At 44.5% G+C, this 24,393-nt stretch overlaps 1 protein-coding gene across 3 annotated transcripts in view; it reads left to right on the plus strand.

Moving 5' to 3' along the window:
* The window catches only part of EXD1 (exonuclease 3'-5' domain containing 1), a 72,677-nt gene extending 61,389 nt beyond the window's left edge, over positions 1–11,288 (plus strand). For all 3 annotated transcript variants that reach the window (XM_068251665.1, XM_068251667.1, XM_068251666.1), the window contains exons 11-12: positions 1,824–2,015; positions 9,684–11,288. In XM_068251665.1, coding sequence (XP_068107766.1) covers positions 1,824–2,015; positions 9,684–9,812 — 321 coding nt within the window. In that variant the 3' untranslated portion in view covers positions 9,813–11,288. The remainder of the gene's footprint in view (positions 1–1,823; positions 2,016–9,683) is intronic.
* Positions 11,289–24,393: the final 13,105 nt, after the last annotated feature.

A 24,393-nucleotide genomic window follows, 5' to 3' on the forward strand; every position in this document is an offset into this window, starting at 1 on the left:
GCTCCAGCGGGGGCTCTCCGCACGGAGATAGGTGAAAATAGCCGATCTCCGTCGGATCTGCTCTACTGCGCAGGCGCAGGAGACTTGCGCCTGTGCAGTAGAGCGGCCTGACAGCAATTGGCTATTTCCGCCTATCTCCAAGCGGAGAGCTGATACTGTACCTGCGCTGGAGCCGGGAAGGTAAATATTTACACCCCCGCTGTTCGGGGAGCTTTATCGCCGCCGCAGTGGGACCGAGGAGGACGGACGAAGCCTCAATAGGATCTGGAGGCTTCCCCCACCCCAGGTGAGTGCTTCCCAGGGGAGGTTTTTTTCGTTACAGGTTTTCTTTCAGACTCTGTATAGACTTCCTGGCGGCTACCCCGAGTCGAGCTTGAAATTACCAATCCTGGTTTCTTTCTTTTTTTTTTTTCTACCCTAAGCCTGACTCAAGCTTATTGCAAGGGAGGTTAAGGTTAACCTAAGATGAGGGAAACAGGATTTTTACTTACTTGTAACTTCTTCCAACCCCTTGTAGTCTGTCAGCTCCCTCGGCGGCGTCCTGATCTGATCCCATGTGCTGTTACAGTCAAATTAAAGTCCTCAATCCCAACTGTGCATGCACTGTTCCAAGCCTGTGTCTGGCAGCGTTCTGTGTCTTTGCAGTTAGCTTGTAACTGCACAGGACACTCCTGGCCATGGAAGCGCAATCAAGGAGGTGTGCGGCCTGGAACAGCGCATGTGCGGTAGTCCACAACTGCTGAGTTGCGTACTTTACTGGGGCTGGCAGCACCAGAGCAGATAGGCTAAGTAAAACTCCTGTAGTTCCTTTCATCTCAGGTACACTTAGATACTTCTCAGATATACAAAAAAAATTCGTAGAAAATACCTACATGTGAGTAATATACTCGCTTACTCAGTAGTTCACATGATGCGTTCAGCTTGGGGAAAGCAGCTGGTATAGTACCATTGCTGCACATAGTGGTGCTAGGCTTCAAGGTATATAGTGGTAATTTACGACTGCTTCATTCATGGCTTCCTAATAGTGAGGAAATGGAATTGAACGTTTAGTCAAATATCAGTCTCTGGCTATGTAGATACTTGCAATAACTGTCACCTGAAACAATTGTGATAATTTTCATTGAGGGCAATAATCAATGAACAGAGAGCAGGTCTGTTCTCTCCTTGGTAGGACAAGAGAGGAGGTGGGAGGGTTAAAGGGGAACTGAAGAGAGAGGTATATGGAGGCTGTCATGTGTATTTCCTTTTAATCAATACCAGTTGCCTGGCAGCCCTGCTGGTCTATTTCTCTGCAGTAGTATCTGATTAAAACCAGAAACAAGCATGCAGCTAGTCTTGTCAGATCAGACTTACAAGTCTGAACCACTGAAACACCTGATCTGCTGCATGCTTGTTCAGGGGCTATGGCTAATAGTATTAGAGGCAGAGGATCAGCAGGGCTGCCAGGCAACTGGTATTGTCTAAAAGGAAATAAACATGACAGCCTCCATATACCTCTCTCTTCAGTTCCCCTTTAAAGAAACCATGTTGCTATGGGGACAACAATGGAATTGTATCACCTTTTAGTAATCCAACACAACAGTTCACTTATGTCAGTGATAATTATGACAATTACTGTATGTTTACACTAGATTTTTGCTCATTACAGTCATTATTTCAGGCACCTAAATTCTAAAGTGTGTTTTTGTGTGTCAAAGTTTTTACGCTAACTAATGATCAGCAAAGAAAAAAGTTCTGCTGCATGTACCGTGTAATAGTACATTTGTGTAAACTAAATGCCATTGTGCTTTGGCTAACATCTTTTTTTTTTATCCACTGTACAGGATAACTCCGATGTTTGGTTTACTCGTCCAATGCCTACTGCCTTGCTGAAAGTACTGGCTCTGGAAGTTATGCATCTGCTGGATTTACGTTTAGCTATACTGGATGCTATGCTGGCTGACTTTACGCTGTTAGTTGATGGTTATCTGAACAGTTACCGTCAAGGATTAGCTGATGTATTTGATGGGGCAGAGGTAGGTTAAACCTTTCTATATACAATAGCTTCATTTTTCCTCATTTATGCATATTAAGTGTTTTAATACAAACTACAGAAATGTTGAAATGTAACGAATGGATGGGTTACTATCAAACAATTAAGAAGACATCCACACAATACAAGTGGTAATGATAAGATGTAAGGCAGTATTAATGTATCTTGCATGCATGTCCATCTACTTTGCTGATTTCCCAGTATAAATCATGTATTCCTTAAAAGTCAAGCAAGTCCATATGAACATATGATATCCATTCCATTTTAGTATGGACTAAGTGTTGATTCCATGTAAGAACAAGCATTTTACGTGCTGTAATATTGTATGGTTGCTTCAGCCAGGATGCAGAACACCGTTCATGTAAAACAGGTTGGTTTGTTTGTGACAAAATGTAACCGGGTGTGGACATCGCTAATTGAAATCTATGCACTATTTGCCAACTGTTATCCCTGCCAGGGCGTAGATTTCAACGAGTCACACTGCGCATGGTCTCGTCACTCTTGCGATTTACGCAGCTATAACACCGCTCCAGCCCGCTTGCTCTGCTGTCATTCTGACAGCAAAGCTCTGTCCGCTAGATATGCACCAACTTCATTTCTGACCCAGTGATCCCTGTGAGGCTGTGTACAATTAACAAGCTTGACACATCCTTGCATTCCAGTCTGTCCCTCTCTTAACATACCTAAAGCCCCTCCGGTCGCCTCTTCCACGTTGCTGGAGTTGGGCATCATTTACGCAGGTTCTAGCCAGGCTGCGCACATCCCTCAGCGCGTGGCTGGGAGCACAGGACTTAATCATGATATCATGCACATGGCACTCCCGGACGCGGTTGCCTAACTTCGGCGGCGTACGAATGACGGCTCTCCCTGCTGATATGGTATTCTGCCTGACCAAAGAATTGTGCTATTTAGCACCAGTTCTGATTGTAGAGACACTATGTGAGTAACGATAGCTTAAGATATTGTTGATTTGAACTCTGTCTGCAAATGGGAGGCTTCTTCTGCATCACATTTTATAATTCATATTAAATAGACTAACAAAAAAAAAAGTTCCCCTGGCGGGTACTCACCTCGGTAGGGGGAAGCCTCAGGGTCCCAATGAGGCTTCCCCCTCCCCTGTAGCTGCAGGCAATCCAGCGCTGGCTCCCCCGGAGATAGGGGGAAATAGCTTATCTCCGTCGGGTCCGCTCTACTACGCAGGTTCAGGAGACTTGCGCCTGCGCAGTAGACCGGCCCGACAGCAATCGGCTATTTCTATCTATCTCCGAGAGGAGAGTAGATACCGCGCCTGTGCTGGAGCTAAGAAGGTAAATATTTACATCCCCGCCGAGCCGGGAGCTTTTTTGCCACCGCCGCAGGACACAGGAAGACGGGGGAAGCCTCGATAGGATCCGGAGGCTTTCCGCACCTGAGGTGAGTACCCCCCAGGGGAACTTTTCTCACCATTACTCGTGTCTCGCTCTTCTTTAACCTCATCAAGGTAAGACTGTTCCTTATTAACGCCCAAATTGGTAGTTTACACTAACACTGGCTCCTTTCACCCTGTATGGTCTACTCCCACTCTAATGCTGGGAACACACAGCACGATTTTCGCGCTCGATTCCGTGCCCGATCACTTTTCCCGCTCGATTCTGCGGGCGATGCTCTTATCTTTTGCTCGTTTTTCTTATCTTTTTCCATTGACTCCCGTTTATAATGGAGCGCGGAAACGATCGGGCGGGAGATCGGACGTGTCTGAAATTAACAATCGAGCCATCTAAATGGCTCTAAATCGAGCCGTGTATTCCCAGCATTAGGGTCATTCCTGCAACCGATAATCCAGTGGTTGCAGTGGACCTTTTCAATTGAAGTGGGACCCAAGTCCTGGAGAGGGCATTCCATCTGAGTGGGGGTGGTTTTCTCCACATGCTCTAAACAATGGTTGCCTTAAAGCAACCCATGTATGTAAATAATTATTATGGATTTATTTTCTCTTTTGTGAAAATACTACACTACTGGTGCTCCTGGTCTGTTTCTCTTTTTTTTTAATTTCCGGTCAGTGGAGTTCCATGCCGACTTCGTCATAAAGGACACCCTCTTATTGCCATTATTCGTGCTCTCCGGCATTGGTGGCCATTTTGGATTGTGGTCTGGTGCAGGTGCAATTTCTACGCTAGGAGCTTTCCCTCCTCTCCCTCTGGTTCTTAGCCACAAATGTATCCATGTAGACTCAACCTGGCCATGTGGCGGGATGAGAGAGCCTAGTGAGGAAAAGATTCATGTAGGCAGTTCTGGGGATCACATTGATTGCAGGTTGCAGGGCTCATGATCTTCCTTCCTTTTATATGAGGCACTGGTTTCTGAGGTTCGCTTTAAACAATTTTAGAACCTGCTAAAAGCTCGATGTTTGTTGCTAATTTTAGTGATCTAATATGTAAACATTAGGATTGAAAGGTGTTCTTTTGATTTCTTATGACTTTACCTTTTCGGATTCCATTAAAGTGTACCTGAGATGGGGCCCCTTGGGCTTCCTCCAGTCCCCTCCGGCCTGATCGCTCTCTCATCATCAGTCGTCTTCTCCTTCACCCGCAACTGGCCCAGAAAAATCCTCCAGATGGAGCCAGTCAGTGCATGTGCAGTCCAGCCAGGTTGGCTTCACCTTCTCGCTCCTGTCGCTGGGAGCTGCGCTACTGCGCAGACGCAGAATGCTCCAGGCAATGTGAACACAGCGGGGGCGTACTTTCGGCAGGGCTGTGCATACGAAGGTTGCCCTGGACCGGAGGACTTTCTGGGGCCAATTGCGGAAGAAAGGGGAGTCGGAAGAGGATGGTGTGGGAGTGATCAGGCCGGAGGGGGCTGGAGGAAGCCCCAGGTATGTATATTTTATTTGCTGTGGCCCCATCTCCGGGTCACTTTAAGGCATACCAGCCTCTCCTAAAATGGGCTTCATAAACTTTATGTATGTATAGAATAGACAAAAATCATAATAATTTGCCTGTGTGTTTTATTAATTGTGGTCTGTAGTTTTTCACATACATTTTTTCAGTCTCTCCTTAAAGAGAACCAGAGACTAAGCACCCTCATGTATTTTACTACATTTATCAGTGGAAACATGACAGTAAACACTTACTGATTTTTTTTTTTTTTTAAACGACCCGTCGTTTGGACGTCCCGTCGTTCAGTCGTCCGGACGTCCAATCGGGCGTGTGTACAGTCCGTCGTTCAGGTGATAAGACTGGTCTTATCACCTGAACGATGGACTGTACATACGCCCGATTGGACGTCCAAACGACGGGTCGTTTAAAAAAATCAGACGTGTGTATGAGTCTTTACCCTGCTCTCGGTTTCATTCTTCTCTGCTCAATTTGCCTGTTATCAGCTGTGATAAGAATCCCTGACTGAGCATTCAGTCTAGGTTTGACCTGGAATCTTTATAGCTGAGTCAGTCTTCTGTGAAGTCTTTTCAAGCCCAAGCCCGCCCCCTTCTTGCTCAGCTTTCCTGCTATGCATACCAAGAGCTCTGATGACATGGAAAGGGCTGCTCTGCTGAGAAAGAAGCTCTGAAACAGACAAGTGTGGCTGTTGTGTGATCTGTGTGCACTGTGCAGTCGTCATAGTTATTATCTGTGCAGTTTCATTCCTATGAGAGACACTTCCTACAGGCAGCCACACAGCATACCAGAATAATAAAGTTGAAAGCACACAGATGAAAGGCTGCAGCAGCAGCCCTGCTTGTCTATAGTTTCATAGAGCCTAGACAGCACATCCAGAACAACTCATAACCCGGAAGCAGAAGGGATATGAGCCAGCGGCCATATTGGATTTTTCCTGGAGCAATAATGGATAAAAAAACACTCAAAAAGGTACACCAGAGTGGTGAAATTATCAGGTAGAGCATTTATTCTTTGCAAGCTATTGACTGATAGGTTTATTTTGTGTGAAACGTTCATCTCTGGTTCCCTTTAAGGGATGGAAAGTGCTCTGTGCCCTGCCTTTGGCTTCTTCAGTGTATGTGAGAAAGACTATTTGACCCCCTGAAATATTTGTCCTGCTTTCAGTAGTTATGAAACAAGAAATATGTATGCTGTCCACACATGACGCTCTGCACTGCAGTTCTTTGTCTTGTAGGAAAAGCTGTTTTAGTTAAACTGATGACCAGAGCATCCTAATCATATGACCAATGTCACAAAACATAGGTCATATAGGAATATAAAATAGGAAGAGTTGGCCAACAGGATCATCTTAATGAGGAAACCCTTAACCATTTCTGCCGCCCGGACGTGATGCTCACGTCCAGGCGGCTGCTGTGCTGCCGCGCTTCGGCGTGCTCCCACACGCGATCATTCGCTGTGCCCCCATGCTGTCCCCCAGTAGCCCTGGGATCAGTGAACGGGAACATGGTTCCCGATCACCGATCCGTGTCACCAGCAGAAAAACCAAAGCGCTCTTACTAGAGGCTTCAGTCTTTCTGCAAAAAAAAGTTTCCCATGCTCTTTGTGTTTCCAGTGATCGAGAAGCACAAGGAGAAAAAAACTCAAGGTGGTCATCTTGTGGCCAAATAGTAAAACTACATCTACATATTTTTTACATTACAATTTACACATATAACATTACAAGTTAACTGTTTGTTTATTTCACACACCAAAATATTACCCAAATAAAAATTTTAATGGAACAAAGAAAATTACAATAAAAAAACATAAATGGTTACCTAAGGGTCTGAACTTTTTTAAATATGCATTTGAAGGGAGTATACTACGAACATTTTTTAAATTATAAGCTTGTAAATAGTGATGGACACAAAATGGAAAAAATGCACCTTTATTTCCAAATGAAATATTGGCGCCATACATTGTGATAGGGACAAAATTTAAATGGTGTCATAACCGAGACAAACGGACAAATAAAATACATAGGTTTTAATTATGGTAGCGTGGATTATTTTAAAGCTATAATTTCTTATTAATCCTGTTAAAATGCATTTATAAAAAAATTATTCTTAGCAAAATGTACCACCCAAAGAAAGCCTAATTAGTAGCGGAAAAACTAGATATACGGGCCCTTCTCAAAAAATTAGCATATTGTGATAAAGTTCATTATTTTCTGTAATGTACTGATAAACATTAGACTTTCATATATTTTAGATTCATTACACACAACTGAAGTAGTTCAAGCCTTTTATTGTTTTAATATTGATTATTTCGGCATACAGCTCATGAAAACCCAAAATTCCTATCTCAAAAAATGAGCATATTTCATCCGACCAATAAAAGAAAAGTGTTTTTAAAACAAAAAAAGTCAACCTTCAAATAATTATGTTCAGTTATGCACTCAACACTTGGTAGGGAATCTTTTTGCAGAAATGACTGCTTCAATGCGGCGTGGCATGGAGACAATCAGCCTGTGGCACTGCTCAGGTGTTATTGAGGCCCAGGATGCTTCGATAGTGGCCTTAAGGTCCGTACACACGCCGGACTGCAGGCAACGACGGGTCCGTCGTCACCTCCCACTGAGTGGGCGTTCCAGCGACAGTCCGGCGTGTGTACAGTCTGTCGGCGGACGGATACGGCTGTTTCTGAGCGATCCGCCAGGCGGATCGCTCAGAAACAGCCGTATCAGTCTGCAGACAGACTGTACACATGCCGGACTTTCGCTGGAACGCCCACCCAGCAGGAGGTGACGACGGACCTGTCGTTGCTTGCAGTCCGGCGTGTGTACGGACCTTTAAGCTCATCCAGAGTGTTGGGTCTTGCGTCTCTCAACTTTCTCTTCACAATATCCCACAGATTATCTATAGGGTTCAGGTCAGGAGAGTTGGCAGGCCAATTGAGCACAGTAATACCATGGTCAGTAAACCATTTACCAGTGGATTTGGCACTGTGAGCAGGTGCCAGGTCGTGCTGAAAAATGAAATCTTCATCTCCATAAAGCTTTTCAGCAGATGGAAGCATGAAGTGCTCCAAAATCTCCTGATAGCTAGCTGCATTAACCCTGCCCTTGATAAAACACAGTGGACCAACTGTGGGTACTTGACACTGGACTTCAGGCATTTTGGCATTTCCCTCTCCCCAGTCTTCCGCCAGACTCTGGCACCTTGATTTCCGAATGAGATGCAAAAGTTGCTTTCATCCGAAAAAAAGTACTTTGGACCAGTGAGCAACAGTCCAGTGCTGCTTCTCTGTAGCCCAGGTCAGGCGCTTCTGCCGCTGTTCCTGGTTCAAAAGTGGCTTGACCTGGGGAATGTAGCACCTGTAGCCCATTTCCTGCACACGCCTGTACACGGTGGCTCTGGATGTTTCTACTCCAGACTCAGTCCACTGCTTCCGCAGGTCCCCCAAGGTCTGGAATCTGTCCTTCTCCACAATCTTCGTCAGGGTCCGGTCACCTCTTTTCGTTGTGCATCGTTTTCTGCCACACTTGTTCCTTCCCACAGACTTCCCACTGAGGTGCCTTGATACAGCACTCTGGGAACAGCCTATTTGTTCAGAAATTTCTTTCTGTGTCTTACCCTCTTGCTTGAGGGTGTCAATGATGGCCTTCTGGACAGCAGTCAGGTCGGCAGTCTTACCCATGATTGCGGTTTTGAGTAATGAACCAGGCTGGGAATTTTTAAAAGCCTCAGGAATCTTTTGCAGGTGTTTAGAGTTAATTAGTTGATTCAGATGATTAGGTTAATAGCTCGTTTAGAGAAACTTTTCATGATGTGCTAATTTTTTGAGATAGGAATTTGGGGTTTTCATGAGCTGTATGCCAAAATCATCAATATTAAAACAATAAAAGGCTTGAACTACTTCAGAGGTGTGTAATGAATGTAAAATATATGAAAGTCTAATGTTTATCAGTACATTTCAGAAAATAATGAACGTTATCACAATATGCTAATTTTTTGAGAAGGACCTGTAGATCAATAAATTGTGTTGAGTAGTGATAAAGTTATTATGGGAATGAATGGGAGGTGAAAATTGCTCTGATGCATAAGGTAAAAAATCCCTGCAGGCTGAAATGGTTAATGGGCAAAATTTAGCACTTTGACTCAAGTCTTGCTCCATGCATCTATAACAAAAATGCCAGTTCAGAGCAAAGAAAAATCTTATTGATTTATATAATTATACTCTTTAACAGGTTTACTTTACCTTTCAATGTTTCAGTTAGATTCACTCTAAGTAAATGATCAGCGCACTTCTCCTATGCTGCTGTCACTTACAGTAAGCAGTATAAATCTGACAGTTTTTTGACCAGTCCGTCTCATGGGGGATTCTCAGTATTTCCTTTATTCTTTACAAAAGCACTCCCTGGAAAGGATCTATACAATAATATCAGCCACCGTTTCTACTCGCTTGCACACTTTCTGGCAATTTAACTGAGCAACTGCCATCCAGGAAGTGTGAAAATAAAGCCTACCTTGAGAATCCAACATGAGGAGAGGCAATAGTCCAAAACCTGTCAGATTTTTACAATCTATTATAAGTGGCAGTGATATGGGAATAAATACCGGTATACAGTATAGTGACTCTGGAACAAATGTACATTTTATACATATACATGCACTTAAAATTTTACCATAATTGTTTTGTGATGGTGTTTTTTTTAATTCAACACCTTAAATTATTTTTGGATCTCAGTGTGGTTATTTTATTGTGTTTTCAAAAAATATATATTTTATCTTCAACAGAGCTCCAATTCTCAACTTCCCAAAGAACTTCAGCAGCTAAGTATACTGCAGCGACTTAGAAGAGAGAAAGCCTTAAAAGAACATAATGTCAACAGCCAAGGATTCCTTACAAGAATGGAGGAAAATTAAGCAACCCCCTAGAAAATGAGAATGTCCCTGATTACATTGCATGTTGGAAGATACCTTTGTTGGGTAAACTGTAAACAATAACGTTTTGTACAGCTCTAGTAGAGGCCACTACAAATGTTTTTGTAAGGATTTATTTTTGTATGAGCACCCTGATTTATTAAGGTTAGCAATTTTGTTATTGGGTTAATCAAATATTTTTTCATTGAATGCGGTAAGTATACCGGGTAATTTATACAGTGTGTTTCTTTCCTTAGTTTGGTGAAAGAAGTGCAGATTTACTTTAAACTGCCAAATAATTCCACTTAATTTTGATTAGTCTCTGTGGGGCAACAAATATAGAAGTTATGGCTAAGAAAACTTGTATCATACGCCCAGAATATAACTATCTTTAAATCATAGGATATAGGAGTAAATATTTCTTAGCTCCATCAATGAACAAAACACATGGGTAGAAATTATTTTAATGATGCACAATTAGACATTGCGTTTCACGGGTACTGGCCCGATTCCTCAGGTCAATAACAAAGTGCCTAAGTCAGCAGCGGGTGTGGGCGCCTCGTTCACTTGGTTAAAATTATTTCTACCCATGTGGTTTGTTTATTGATGGAGGTAAGATCTATTTACTCCTAAATCCTATGATTTAAAGATAGATCGGTCTATTCTGGGCGCCTTCTACAAGTTTTGTTAGCTATAAACCCTTTGGGGTAGTAAAAAAAAAATAGGTAGGTTGTCGGGCACGAAGTAAAACACTTTAGGCTTTATTCTTCCCTTAGATTAAGAAATAGTGTACAAAAACAGGACAAACATTACCAAGCAATGGGGGCACAAGTCTGCGGCATTACAGCCGTTTCACGGACTTCCTCAGAGACCAAATTGCAGAGTGACCTTTGAGGTAGTATATGGTACACTACGTGTCCTAATATCTGAGAGTGACCGACCAGTACCTGCTGAGCGGATCTGAGATGCCGAACGAGAACCGTCAACTTCTTGTAGGCTCTGTCGGTGGTTGCAGGAAAGCAACCCACCCTTGTGAATATATTTCACTACCCTACTCATACCAACTTCACCTATTGATACTGCACTATCGGGCTCCTGGTCTCTCTCATTACAGGACCCTGGTGGTTCAAATCTCGACCACCAGGAATCATGGCATAAACGTAGATGTTAAAACATTTCAGACAATTCTGTGTGTTTAAGTCAATATAGCAGACATTGCTATGCATATGCCCCGGTGTTTTGTGGACTTGTTTGTATAAAATTATACATTATTATGTCTTTTTTGTGTGTGTGCGTGTGATCAACACAGGCTGTTGAAATAGAGATAATGCAGAGATAACATTTTGTTTCAAAAAAAAAAAAAATTCAATACTCCTAAAATTGTGAACCAAATAAAGTTGTGTTGCCAATTTTTTTTATTTTTGCAACACTGTTATGTGTTTAGTATCAACAATAAAGATAGAAAAAGAAAACCGAAAAGTGTAGACTCTTCTTTCAACTCATGATTAATTTAATATGGTTTGGACATGAGCACAAAAAGAGGGAATGGGGGTATGGGGAAAGCAGAGAGTGCACTATAATGTAGTATGTGAAGGCTTGTTATGGCACACAGTAACAGTGGCTGAAATGATACAAAGAACAGATAAATATGTGCATTTAACAGTACCACTGTGGTACTATATAGATATCTGGAAAGAATGAAGTTTTTGACAGTTTGAGGAGCTGTCAGCTATACTATCTCTCAGAAAAAAACTCCTCATATATAAGTACATAAATACTTGCTCTACTTACATACCATATGTATTACACTGACCAGGTTTTGATTTTAGTGATTTTTTTTTCACAGTATACAAAGAGAAAATCCTTCTTAGCATTTCCCATTTTAAGTGTGGCTATTTTGAAGCCAATTCTGATGTAATTTCCTCCCTTAGTCTCCTTTGCCTGATTTGCCTGCCCTCCACTATAGGAAGCACAATTGTCTCAGCATGTGAAATACTGGCTAATCAGAGAGGAACAGAGGTGTGGGAGGGGAAAACAGAAGGGAAGGAGGCTTCAGACGATCAGGCCGCATTAGTTAAGTCTGAAGGGAATTAGATAAGCAAAAAAGGACAACCCAGCATGCCCTGCAACTTCCTTTTTGTGTACAAGATTTTGTGTGTACAAAATAAGTCAGGTAAACTGGGGAATGATCATTTACCAAGAAGAAAAGAAATAGTGATTTTCAGAGCCGGGACAAGGTCCTCCAGCACCCAAGGCTGAGACACCAAAGTGCGCCCCTCCATCCCTGCCACACACTGATTGCTATTAGACTAAGAGGCGCCACAGGGCCCACAACCTCCCCAACACCTTAATCTCTAGTTATCTGGGTTGCAGTCACTGCCATGTATCCCCTTTTCTTATTTCTTTCTGCTTCAAACACAATTAGGAATGACAGCTGAATGAATTCTGCGCCCCCTCCTACACTGCGCCCTGAGGCTGGAGCCTCTCCAGCCTATGCCTCGGCCTGGCCCTGGTGATTTTAACTTTTGGATTGCCTGGTTAGCATCCTTATTTACTTGCTTACCAGATAAAAATATAGAATTGATTTTATGCCCGACAGTTGCACTTTGAAGGACCACTGTTGTGAAAAACTTAAAATTTAAAATATATGTAAAAACGTACTACATTTCTTCCAGAGTAAAATGAGCCATACATATTTTTTTCTCCTATGTTTCTGTAACTTACAGTAAGTAGGAAGTAAGAAATCTGACAGAACCGACAGGTTTTGGACTAGCCCATCTCCTCATAGGGGGCTCTCAGGGTTTTCTTTATTTTCAAAAGCACTTTATGAATGGCAGTTGCTCCGTCCAACTGCCAAAAAAAGTGAATGGTGAGCAGGGAGAATGGCCAGCATCTCTGTATACATTTTTTTCAGGAAGTGTCTTTATTAAGAATACAGGTAATGCTGAGAACCCCCTATGAGAGAGATAGACTAGATGGTCGATCGGCCACCAAGTGGAGTGATATATGGGCAACTTTAGTCATTAAAATCTTTTGCACTATAACATCATCCTGATAGCAGCTATTACTGCTTAATAAAGCAGACAAAATAGATCGTGAATGTCAGTCTCCCTTTAAAAAGCTTGACATAACGAGACAAGCATTATGATGTGGCTGCCTTTTGGCTCTCGTAGCCTATATTAAAATGGAGCTAAAATCGGTAACGCAGTTATACTGCCTATATACTGCCTAACTGATTAGAGCCTCATTTTAAGCATATTTAAATTTAAAATTTTCACTTTTTGTTAAGAATATTAAAACATGTACAATCTGTATTGATGGTACAGACACTCAAATAGATCTTCATCGTGGTGGGCTTCAGGACCATCGTACCAGAAGAACCCCTTTACTCAAAAGAGCGGCACATCACAGCCTGACTGAGGTTTGCCTGTGAACATTTGAAAGGTTTGATGAGACTAACTGGAACTATTTGGGCACATGGATGTTGCTTATATTTGGTGAAGAAAGGGACAGGCCTTAAACCCTAGGAACACAGTTTCCACAGTTAAATGTGGAGGGAGCATCATGCTGCGGTGCTGTTTCGCAGCGTCAGGCACAGGGAGCCTTGTTCGTGTGCATGGCATCATGAAAAAAAAGAAAATGACATTTTGAGGGAGAATATGCAGAAATCTGCTCATAGTCTAGACTTGGGTCGCAGCTGGGTCATCCAACAATACAGTGGCCCAAAGCATACATTGAAATTGGCCCAACAGTTCTTCAAGGATACCGAAACCAAGATCCAGGAGTGGCCCACACAGAGCCCAGACCTTAATCCTATTGAGAATCTGTGGTGGGTGCTCTAAGTGAATGTCCATCCACGGAAACGATACAATTTGGACCAGCTAGAACAATTTGCAATGGAAGAATAGGCTAAATTCCTCAGTAGACCTGTACCAACCTAGTAAAGAGCTACTCTAAGAAATTTGTGTCAGTTGTGGCTCAGAAAGGATACACTGTTGACTATTAATGGCCAGGGGTCTAATAATTTTGGATGTCTAATTTTTGCCTTTCTTGTTTCAATTCAGTGTATCAATAAAATATCCTAATTAAACTTTGTTAAAATATCCTAATTAAACATTATTTTGGAAACGCACTACAAAAAGCGAACACTTTTTATTGGTCATTGTCATGGAGAAATCAAGTGTTGTCAATTACAGTTGAGGCCAAAATTATCAGCCCCCCCTTATGAAATTAAAGGAGGAGGTTAAATGAGATGAGCCCATCATGGTTGTCCTGGCAGATTGAAGGGTCAGTAGCAGCTTGCAATGCCACTCTCCAGCTAATGCTTAATATGTGAGACTCATACATGCAATGGAAAGGGGTAATTTAGTAAGAAAATGTAATTTAGTTTTAGGCACCAACTTACAAAAAAAGGAGAAAATATCAGAAAAATCTGGAATTAGACAAAGTTTAGAGAAGAGACACTGGTAAACAAGCAGGGCGCTGAACTAATTGTACACATGTATGAGGCATGTCGCCCAGCAGGCAACATTGCAAGGCTGTACAGACACGAGGCTATCCTACAGTGATCCAGCCAATGATCGGCTGAATCGAGCAGCGGACTGATTGCTACCCATCGGAGCCGCTGTACACATGCTAGATTCTTAGCAGAGATGGTGGTTACCAGCCGCCTCGGCCGGGTTTCATCTAGCATGTGTATGAGGCTTTATTTACCCTGGAGAAGGTCAATTCACAGATGCACAAAAATCAGTTTTTATATGCGCATTTTTTGGCACATTAGTGAGTATATATCTAAACATATGCATCCACAACTGCATACAATATATTGAAGTGTGAAATATATATTGCAAAAATTTGGTAGATTTCCATACCATTGTAGCGTACTGTAAATGTATTCAATGGGCCTGATTCACAAAGCGGTGATAACTCAGTTATCACGCCTAAAAAGACTTTAGGCGTGATAACCTTTGCACCGCTGAGTTAGCACCGCTTTGTGCTGGTTATCGCGCGCAAAGTCCCGCACGCAGAGTTTAGAGCGATTCCGCGTGCAGCGCCCATAGGGTTTAATGGCGCGAGTTTCCTCTTATCACGCCTAAACTGAGTTTAGGCGTGATAAAGGGCTTTTCACTGGCGTGAAAAGTGTTTGCACCGCTTTGTGAATCAGGCCCAATGTGAAAGAGTCCAGTAATTATTATGGGCTATCAATTCTTAAAGAGAACCCGAGGTGTGTTTAAAGAATGTTATCTGCATACAGAGGCTGGATCTGCCTATACAGCCCAGCCTCTGTTGCTATCCCAAACCCCAGTAAGGTCTCCCTGCACTCTGCAATCCCTCATAAATCACAGCCGTGCTGTGAGGCTGTGTTTACATGTGTAGTGTCAGTCTCAGCTGCTCCCCCGCCTCCTGCATAGCTCCGGTCCCTGCCCCCGTCCCTTCCCTCCAATCAGCAGGGAGGGAAGGGATGCAGGCGGGAACTGGAGTTCTGTAGGAGGCGGGGAGAGCAGCAGACTGACACTATAGAGAAAAACACAGCACGCTGTGACACGCTGTGTGTCAGCAGCGTGGCTGTGATTTATGAGGGATTGCAGAGTGCAGGGGGACCTTAGCGGGGTTTGGGATAGCAACAGAGGCTGGGCTGTAAAGGCAGATCCAGCCTCTGTATGCAGATAATATTCTTCAAACCCACCTCGGGTTCTCTTTAAGCATTTCCACACTATAATAAAACATGCATAATGTGAGTGGAGCCTAAGAGTTGATACAATCACACCGAAAAAGTGAAATGAATAAAAAAAAGTGAATAAAGGTTACTGGAAAAGAGCCCCTTGTGGTTGGAGTTAGCACTGCAGCAGAATGAGTTGTGGGTTGTACTTTTGTCATAGTCAGGGGCAGATTCATGAGGCAGTGTGAGTTCCATGACCGCACTGCACTCTAAATTCAAGGCTGCACGCTACGCTCCCTCTTGCAGCGTAGCGTACCTTCCTTAGTTACGCGTGTTGTTTACATAATAATGTGTGTTCTTTTAAATGCGGGTGCTGCGTATTTGCGACCATGATATTTCACTAGAGTGCCCGCTACTATGTTAATTAACACGGTTACTATGTTAAGTAACTAAAGAAGACAAGCTACACTGCAAGAGCGAGCGTAGCGAGCAGCCGTGAATTTAGAGTGCAGTGCTGTCATGGAGCTTGTGTTGCTATAGCAACACAGCTTCATGGTTCAGCCCCAATGTTCTAGAAGATACAGTGGATACTTTTTTTTTTAACCAAAAGAGAAGTTTATCAAGTAGCAAAACAAGGGCGGTGAGAACATTTACATCACAAAGTGAATCACAGTTGCTGCATATCCAGGAAAAAAGGAAGAAAAAAAATATAGGACATAAATATCGTCAGTAACAGAGGATACATGTACATTATAAATGTAGTTACCACTTAAGCACAGGAAATATTAACAATGCTGAATATAGTCTAGATAAAATATGCACAAAACCAATTGAGAAAGAAACTTTAATTGTTAAAGGAGAATAAGCCAATCAGGGGCGTTTCTAGGGTCCTTGGAGATCGGGGGCACCAGGCGGGGAGGTATATGCGTCGCGCGCAGTGGCAAAAAATGGGCGTGGCCATGCGGTGAGTGGGCGTGGCCATGGGTGAGGCCAAATGTACATGAACTTAGCAGCGGTGTAAGCTACAGATAACGGGCCTGCCCATCGAAATATTGGATGGAGCCCCCTGTCCTTTATTTGGATAATTTACAATCAGTATAGGCATAGATCAAAGATGTATACGCACATACAATTTTGATTGGTCAATCACTGACCCCCAATTTTACCACCCCCGTGCAGTAAGTGGGCCAACAGACAATGAATTTTATGAACAGAGCTAAAATTGGCTAATCAAAATTGTATGTGTGTACCAGGCTTTACAGCTAATACTGTACATACTGAAAGTAGCAGGGATCAGCATACAATATAGCTGGTTTACAATCAGTAAAGGCACAGAGTAACACCTTACACTGTACACACTGGAGGTAAATCAGCACACAGTGCAGGCACTAGAGAACAGCGTATACTGTACATACTGTAGGCAGCAGAATTCAGCACACTGCAGCTAGCGTGCCAAAAATATGAGGATCACGTTGTGCGGCGTGCTTATCGTGCCGCACCGAAAAATGGGTGGGCCATGGACCAGAATATAGGTGTGGTAACGGCCGGGTGGAGACAAATTTACATGAACCTAGCAATGGTGGGACATTAGATTATGACAGTAGTGGCAAACCTTTTGGAGGCCGAGTGCCCAAACTGCAACCCAAAAGTCACTTATCTATCGCAAAGTGGCAACCGCAATTTAAACTAAATACTGTACAAACGTTTTAACTCATACATGAACATTATGGAAAATCCAAGTTGAAAATAAACTGTGAAGATAAACAATTTCATCCATCCTACTCCTGAAAAATGTATTCAATTTTTTAGAACCTCCCAGTTTTATTTTCTGTTTTAAAAAGCTAAAAAGTAGGTTTAATGCTATTGTCTCATATGATAAGGATTCAGCTTTTCCTATAGTCTCGCAGTTAGCAATCATGTGACCCCCAACAAGACAAATTCAGCAATCATGAGGCCCCCAACAAGACAAATTCAGCAATCATGAGGCCTCCAACAAATCATTAGGCCCCCAACAAGACAAATTCAGCAATCATGAGGCCCCCAACAAATCATGAGGCCCCCAACAAGACAAATTCAGCAATCTTGAGGCCCCCAACAAATCATGAGGCTCCCAACAAGACAAATTCAGCAGTCATGAGGCACATAAATAGACAGCATTTCACATAAATAGGCAGAATGCCCCCTTAATATGGTAGCCCCCCAAGTTAGGTAGTGAGTGACAGGGACCCCCAGGTTAGCTAGTGAGTGACAGGCGCCTCCAGTTAGGTAGTGAGTGACAGGGACCCCGATAGTGAGTGACAGGGAGCCCCGTGAGTGAGTGCCAGGGAGCCCCTTTAGGTAGTGAGTGAGTGCCAGGGAGCCCCTTTAGGTAGTGAGTGAGTGCCAGGGAGCCCCTTTAGGTAGTGAGTGAGTGCCAGGGAGCCCCTTCAGGCAGTAAGTGAGTGCCAGGGAACCCCTTCAGGCAGTAAGTGAGTGCCAGGGAGCCCCTTCAGGCAGTGAGTGAGTGCCAGGGAGCCCCTTCAGGCAGTGAGTGAGTGCCAGGGAGCCCCTTTAGGCAGTGAGTAAGTGCCAGAGAGCCCCTTTAGGCAGTGAGTGAGTGCCAGGGAGCCCCTTTAGGCAGTGAGTGAGTGCCAGGGAGCCCCTTCCGGCAGTGAGTGAGTGCCAGGGAGCCCCTTCAGGCAGTGAGTGAGTGCCAGGGAGCCCCTTCAGGCAGTGAGTGAGTGCCAGGGAGCCCCTTCAGGCAGTGAGTGAGTGCCAGGGAGCCCCTTCAGGCAGTGAGTGAGTGCCAGGGAGCCCCTTCAGGCAGTGAGTGAGTGACAGGGAGGCCCTTTAGGTAGTGAGTGAGTGCCAGGGAGCCCCTTCAGGCAGTGAGTGAGTGACAGGGAGCCCTTTAGGTAGTGAGTGAGTGCCAGGGAGCCCCTTCAGGCAGTGAGTGAGTGACAGGGAGCTCTTTAGGCAGTGAGTGAGTGACAGGGAGCCCCTTCAGGCAGTGAGTGAGTGACAGGGAGCCCTTTAGGTAGTGAGTGAGTGCCAGGGAGCCCCTTCAGGCAGTGAGTGAGTGACAGGGAGCCCTTTAGGCAGTGAGTGAGTGACAGGGAGCCCCTTCAGGCAGTGAGTGAGTGCCAGGGAGGCCCTTTAGGGAGTGAGTGAGTGCCAGGGAGTCCCTTTAGGGAGTGAGTGAGTGACAGGGAGGCCCTTTAGGGAGTGAGTGAGTGCCAGGGAGCCCCTTTAGGGAGTGAGTGAGTGAGTGCCAGGGAGCCCCTTTAGGGAGTGAGTGAGTGCCAGGGAGCCCCTTTAGGGAGTGAGTGCCAGGGAGCCCCTTTAGGGAGTGAGTGAGTGCCAGGGAGGTCCCCCCTCCAGCCGCCGCCACCGCTCCCCGCCCCCCCTTACCTCGTAGCAGACCTCAGGATCAGCGGCGACCCGACCAGTAAGAGCGGGCGCCGGACGCACCCGCTCTATATGCGGAAGTGATGTCACTTCCGCATATCAGTGCGGGCGCTGGGTCCTAGCGCCCGCATGATTGGTCGCCGGCTCGCTGCCTGAGTGACGCGGCGGCGGCGGCTGGAGGGAGCCGCTGCCAGAGGGGGCGGCCGGGCGGAGATCCGTGGCACCCCAGGACAGATTGGGGGCACGTGCCCCCCCAAAATAGGGCTAGCGACGCCCCTGAAGCCAATCAAAATGAGCACAATCTAGACCAGTGATGGCTAACCTTGGCACTCCAGCTGTGACAAAACTACAAATTCCATTATGTCTCTGCCTCACCTAAATTATGCTTAGAGGTGTCAGAGTATTGCAATGCCTCATGGGACTTGTAGTTCCACCACAGCTGGAGTGCCAAGGTTAGCCATCACTGATCTAGACCCTCTACATAGAATGTATAGAACAATACCAAATAACAGTAATGCCAAGACCCTATCTGCCTCTCCATCTGTCCCATATCAAGTGAAACTGTTTGAGCCTTTCCCTGTGCACCTAAATATGCGTATGATACGAAAGACTATTGTCTATTACTTATGTCGCGGGGGATAGAGGAGGACGGCTATTTCTGGTCTGGCTGCAAAGAGTATTCTGCCATAGAGGCCATAGTGCTTCAATGGAGGCTCTCATCTGATATACTTAGCTGGCACATGGGTAGAAATGTGGCTGGCCCCCCATCTTATTATGTAGGAACTTTACTGTCTGCATCCAGTATGATTTTGTCATAGGATATTCCCATGCCAGGTGTAGGAAAGAGGGCAGGGCAGTGGATGCTGACAGGGTAGTTATCACCAGCTGCAGGATTATGATGATACGAGAGGGGTTAGTTAGGTTTGGTGACGTATATACTGTATAGCTGTGTGATACGATCACACACACAAGGTTATCTTTGACTGCTGTTAAGGAGTCTTCCTAGTCGTCTGTGTCCAGTTGGACTCCAGCACAGGTCTATTTATTTAGAGATACCTTAGTGCGTTCTACTGCTTCCTGTATTTTCAGTTGTGATGGTGCCCATACATGGTACAATTTGTAATTTATTTATTTTTATTACATAATTTCGCTCAATTATTCAGATCAAATTTAGATCAAATGTAAAGATTTTTCCAACATGTCTGATCGGATTTTTATTGAAAAAAAAATGGAGAATCGTTAGTTTTTCTTCACGAAAAAAAAAATATTATTTTCAACTTTCCTTCGATTTGATTGTTTTTGTCGAAGAAACTGGAAAATCGAATGTTTTTATTCTACCGTGTATGGGCACCATTAGGGAGAGACCTGCTTGTAACATTTCCAGTATCGGGTTATAGCTAGTTCAACGATGGCACATTGAAATTGAGCTGAAAAAGTGTAGGGTAGCTGCACATACCTAAAAATTGGAGGGGGGGGGGGGGGGGGCAGAGTATTTAAAGGTTAATGCAAAAAAAAAATGGTGACAATCTACCATGATCCATAATCTGACTAGGACTGGCACATGGAATTTGAATGCACTTGGGATTCGATACACCTGCTGGCTCCATTGAGGAGCATTCATTGGAAGTCACGCTTCTACTTATTAACCCGAGGAAGTGGCTTCAGGCCATGGAGCGTGTGGTTTTTGATCCTTACCAATACATTTTACTTACCATTGAATGATTGTCATTATTGAAGGTAAGCCTCCATCTTCCCTTTATTATATTCTTGTTTCTGCATATCATGTGAACCAAGTAAAATGAATCATATTCCCCCTTCCTTAGCTATTCTTCATTTAGGACGTCACTGTCAGGAACCGGCCCGCGGCACGCCTGCGTATATGGTTCCCGACTGCGGGTTTGACCAGACTGAGAGGGGAAGCAGCCTTAGTCAAGCTAAAACAAGGCTGGGACCCCTCAGAACACCTCTCACTGCCACCACTAGCGGTTCGCTAGACACTTCCACTCTGCTGTCGAGTCCTCAGCGCGCACTCCGCGTTTTCGTATTTGGGTCAGCTTTGCGCTTAGGCCAAATACGGGAACGCCATGCACCCACACACACACACAGTTGTAATCTTACACTGTCGTGAAGCAAAGACCCACTAACAGTCTTTCCGAACGATACTGCTAGTCCCTCTGCTGTCGCTACTCGCACTGGCGTTGTTCGTACGTTGGGTCAGCTGTGCGCTTAGGCCAACGTATGACAAACGCCCCCACACACAATGCAATTACAATTTCATACGGTAGTGTTGCTCAATCGTACAATTAGGCATGAAACTTATACACGGTTACACTTCAGTCTCTTCTAGGCTATGAGTGTTAGTTTAGTACGGCAGAAGTCAAGCTTATTAAATAATAATTTAATATTCCAGAAAACATGGAACAGTGCAGAACTTAATATATACAAAAAGATTACAAAAACAAAGTAAAAATAGTTACAAGATAAAAGTTACAAAGATAACACACACGGATATTTGCGTAAAAATAAACGGGGGAAAAAAGAACGTTACCAGCTTAGGTTAGAACGTTGTTTGACGGGAGGACGCCGTTTCGACCAGGAGTCGCGATCATCCCTAGCTATTCGCTACCTCCGAGAGAAGATACCGGTGGCTGTCCTGGGCCAGCTTAAATAGTCCAAAGTGTCCCCTGGGGCATTTAATGTCCAGCCCCCAGGAACTAATGCACTTTCCACGTTTGTGACATCACTGAACGCTTGTCATAATCTTCCTGTGATATGCGAACTTCAAAGGGTTCCTAATTCAGCTTTTTTTGAAGGTTGCCGATTTCACAGGTAAGATTGTATCCTGAGAGCAAGTATCCTGTTTACACTTACAGATTTCAAAGCAATTCCACTTCCGTTTTTAAAGTCTGTAGAAATTTCCAACCCCTTCCATGTAAATTTCCAACCTTCAGGTGTCAGCTTCCCATCCCCAACACTCTGGTAGGCTTGCTTTGTATGATGGGACAATGGCTGATTCCAGTTCAAAAGCCATGCCGACCAGCCTATTCTTCCTCAATTGGCCGCTAATTAGCAGTACACACAGTTTCCCCGGCTGGACAATGAGGGCAGAGGTAATGTACATTTACATGCAGACTTACATTATCCTTCAGTTTACTCTGGCCAGGTGACCAATTACTACCAAGCACAATACACATCTGAGGTTTTACCCAGTAGACAGAAAAAGGACAGAAATATGTTCTGTTATTATCCTTAACATTATCAGCACCCCAATATATCACCACAGTCACCCCCTCCCTCAAGTTGTTATAACTCACAATGTTATCTCAACTAGGAAAGTAATTGCGGATCACTGACAATCTAACCATATCCCAACATTACGGAAGATTAACCACTTAGCAACTGCCACGCTTTTCAATGTCCTTGTTTACAAACACCTATTGTCACAGAGCCCCTAGTGGTCGGAACGCAAATTGCCTTCCAATCGGTTTCAGCACACAGACCATGCAAACTGGTCGCAATCGGTGCACGGAAATCAACGGAATTTGGGCAGCAGCCCGACTAGAAGGGAGCCTGTGGGTTACGGTACTTACAATTTACACACTTTCAGGGTATAACTGCCACCACTTCTGCTTTCCTGGGCCAGAAGCACCCACTGACTAGCTATTTTTAGACCTGCAATTAAAACGGTTAAACACTCTTCTGTCTAGCTAACAACAATACAATAGTAGCGTCTCTCCAGAAGTCTGGATTCAGTTCGTGTGGCTGAATATCAGGGTAGCTGAATAAACAAAGGACGTTTGAACGTCGTTTATATATAAATAATTAATATATAGAGACAATCATTAAAATCAACAATTATTGAGACATTAATAGCGCAGTATGAAAAGAAAAGGATAAAATACTTAGGTTCATGGACAGATGTCCTTTTGTGGGAAAACTTGTAAAGTTCAGTTTCAGCAAAGTCTTTGGTTTCAGCTCAGTTCAAAGTCCAAACAAAATGGCTATCACTTGTTCCTCAAAGTGGCAGCAGCTCTCATGAAGGTGGAAAATGGAAGAATGAGGGAGGAGTCCCTTGCAGACGCTTTTGAACAATGTACATCTTTGGGTGGAGTCTGAAGTACAGCCCAGGGGTTGGACAGGGACGGTTAGCTCCCTGGATGGGTTCCCCATGCCCATCCAAATATGACATTTGTCATATCTCGGCTTACGCTTTCCGCACACACATGACCATCACATATTCATATACCTCAGAATATGCCAGTTCAGCTGATACCAAACTTGATTAGGGTAGAGGATTCAGTTCCTGAGAAGTTTAATAACTGGGTTGTAGGGGCCCCGGGCCCCTCGACTGGTATCAAGAGATTCAGCAGGACCCTACAAATCCACTGATACCGCTCTCATAACTACCCTATTTACGGTATTCTGTAAATATGCAAAAAAATCATATAATATTTGCATCTGCCCTTAGTGGTGCCAGTTAGTCTACCTTCCTGCTGTGACTAGCTTCCTGGATTTCCCTGTATGAAGAGGGCTCACCAAATGGTGGGCAATTGACATCTGCCTGAGGTAATTAAAAAGTAAACATTCCCTTGGACACAAGCATGGCCCAAGCTAATTAACAAATCAAAAGACATCCTGCACCTAAGTACTGCTATCTCTCTGCTGAGAAAAGAGAGCCCAGATTGACTGCAGATGCTCCTACACAACCAATCTAGATTCTATCAATCTTAATCGCATTCAATGCAGAGAATCGATTGCGATCGCATGTTCTGCACGGGCGGTTCAAGGACGCAGCTGCGGCCACGCAACCGTCCGTCACAGCCCTCCCCTTTGACGGAGGCTAGACACACATCTGCAAGATGTGTGGCGTTGCCGCTAACCTGGCTGACGGGTCTCGAGCTGCCGGTATGGCGGGAAAACCCATTGGAGCCTGCGGCTCGGTTCACCTGGACAGGTCGCTGTCCGCTACCCTCAGGTTTGACCTGACATGGACCGTTCTGGACAGGGCATTTGCGCCACTGCGTTCGGATGTGGTGTCTGCCAGGACTGCTGACAATGGGCAGTAGGTTGGGTAGGTCAACAGCCAGCCCACGCAGGGTTTCCCTGCTAAGTGGCTGTGGACCTAAGGGAACCCCGCGGGAATCCCTGGACCTTCCCAGCTCCTGACAGACGGCACATGCTTTGCAGTATTTGGCTACATCCCTGTTCATCCTGGGCCAATAAAACTGTTTCCGAATACAGGCAAGTGTCTTGCGGACACCTGAGTGCCCTGCCAGAGGATTAGCATGTGCGGATTCCAGCACGTCCCCTGAACGCACTCGGGACCACAAGCCATTTGGTATTCGCATGTGATCTACCTGTAGGGGACTGTACAGACTCCCTGTACAGTCTCCCACCTTCCCAGTAAACCTTGAAAGCAGCCCCATCTGCGAGGGACTCAGAGGCTTGCTGCCTGGGTGCCTCCAGCATTGGGTCACTTTGTAGTGCTGCTGTGAGTACAGAGCTGTCAGTTTCAACCAGCTGGCCCATGACACATGA

The sequence above is a fragment of the Hyperolius riggenbachi genome, chromosome 9 (genome assembly GCF_040937935.1).
Source record: "Hyperolius riggenbachi isolate aHypRig1 chromosome 9, aHypRig1.pri, whole genome shotgun sequence".
NCBI classification, from domain to species: Eukaryota; Metazoa; Chordata; class Amphibia; order Anura; family Hyperoliidae; genus Hyperolius; species Hyperolius riggenbachi.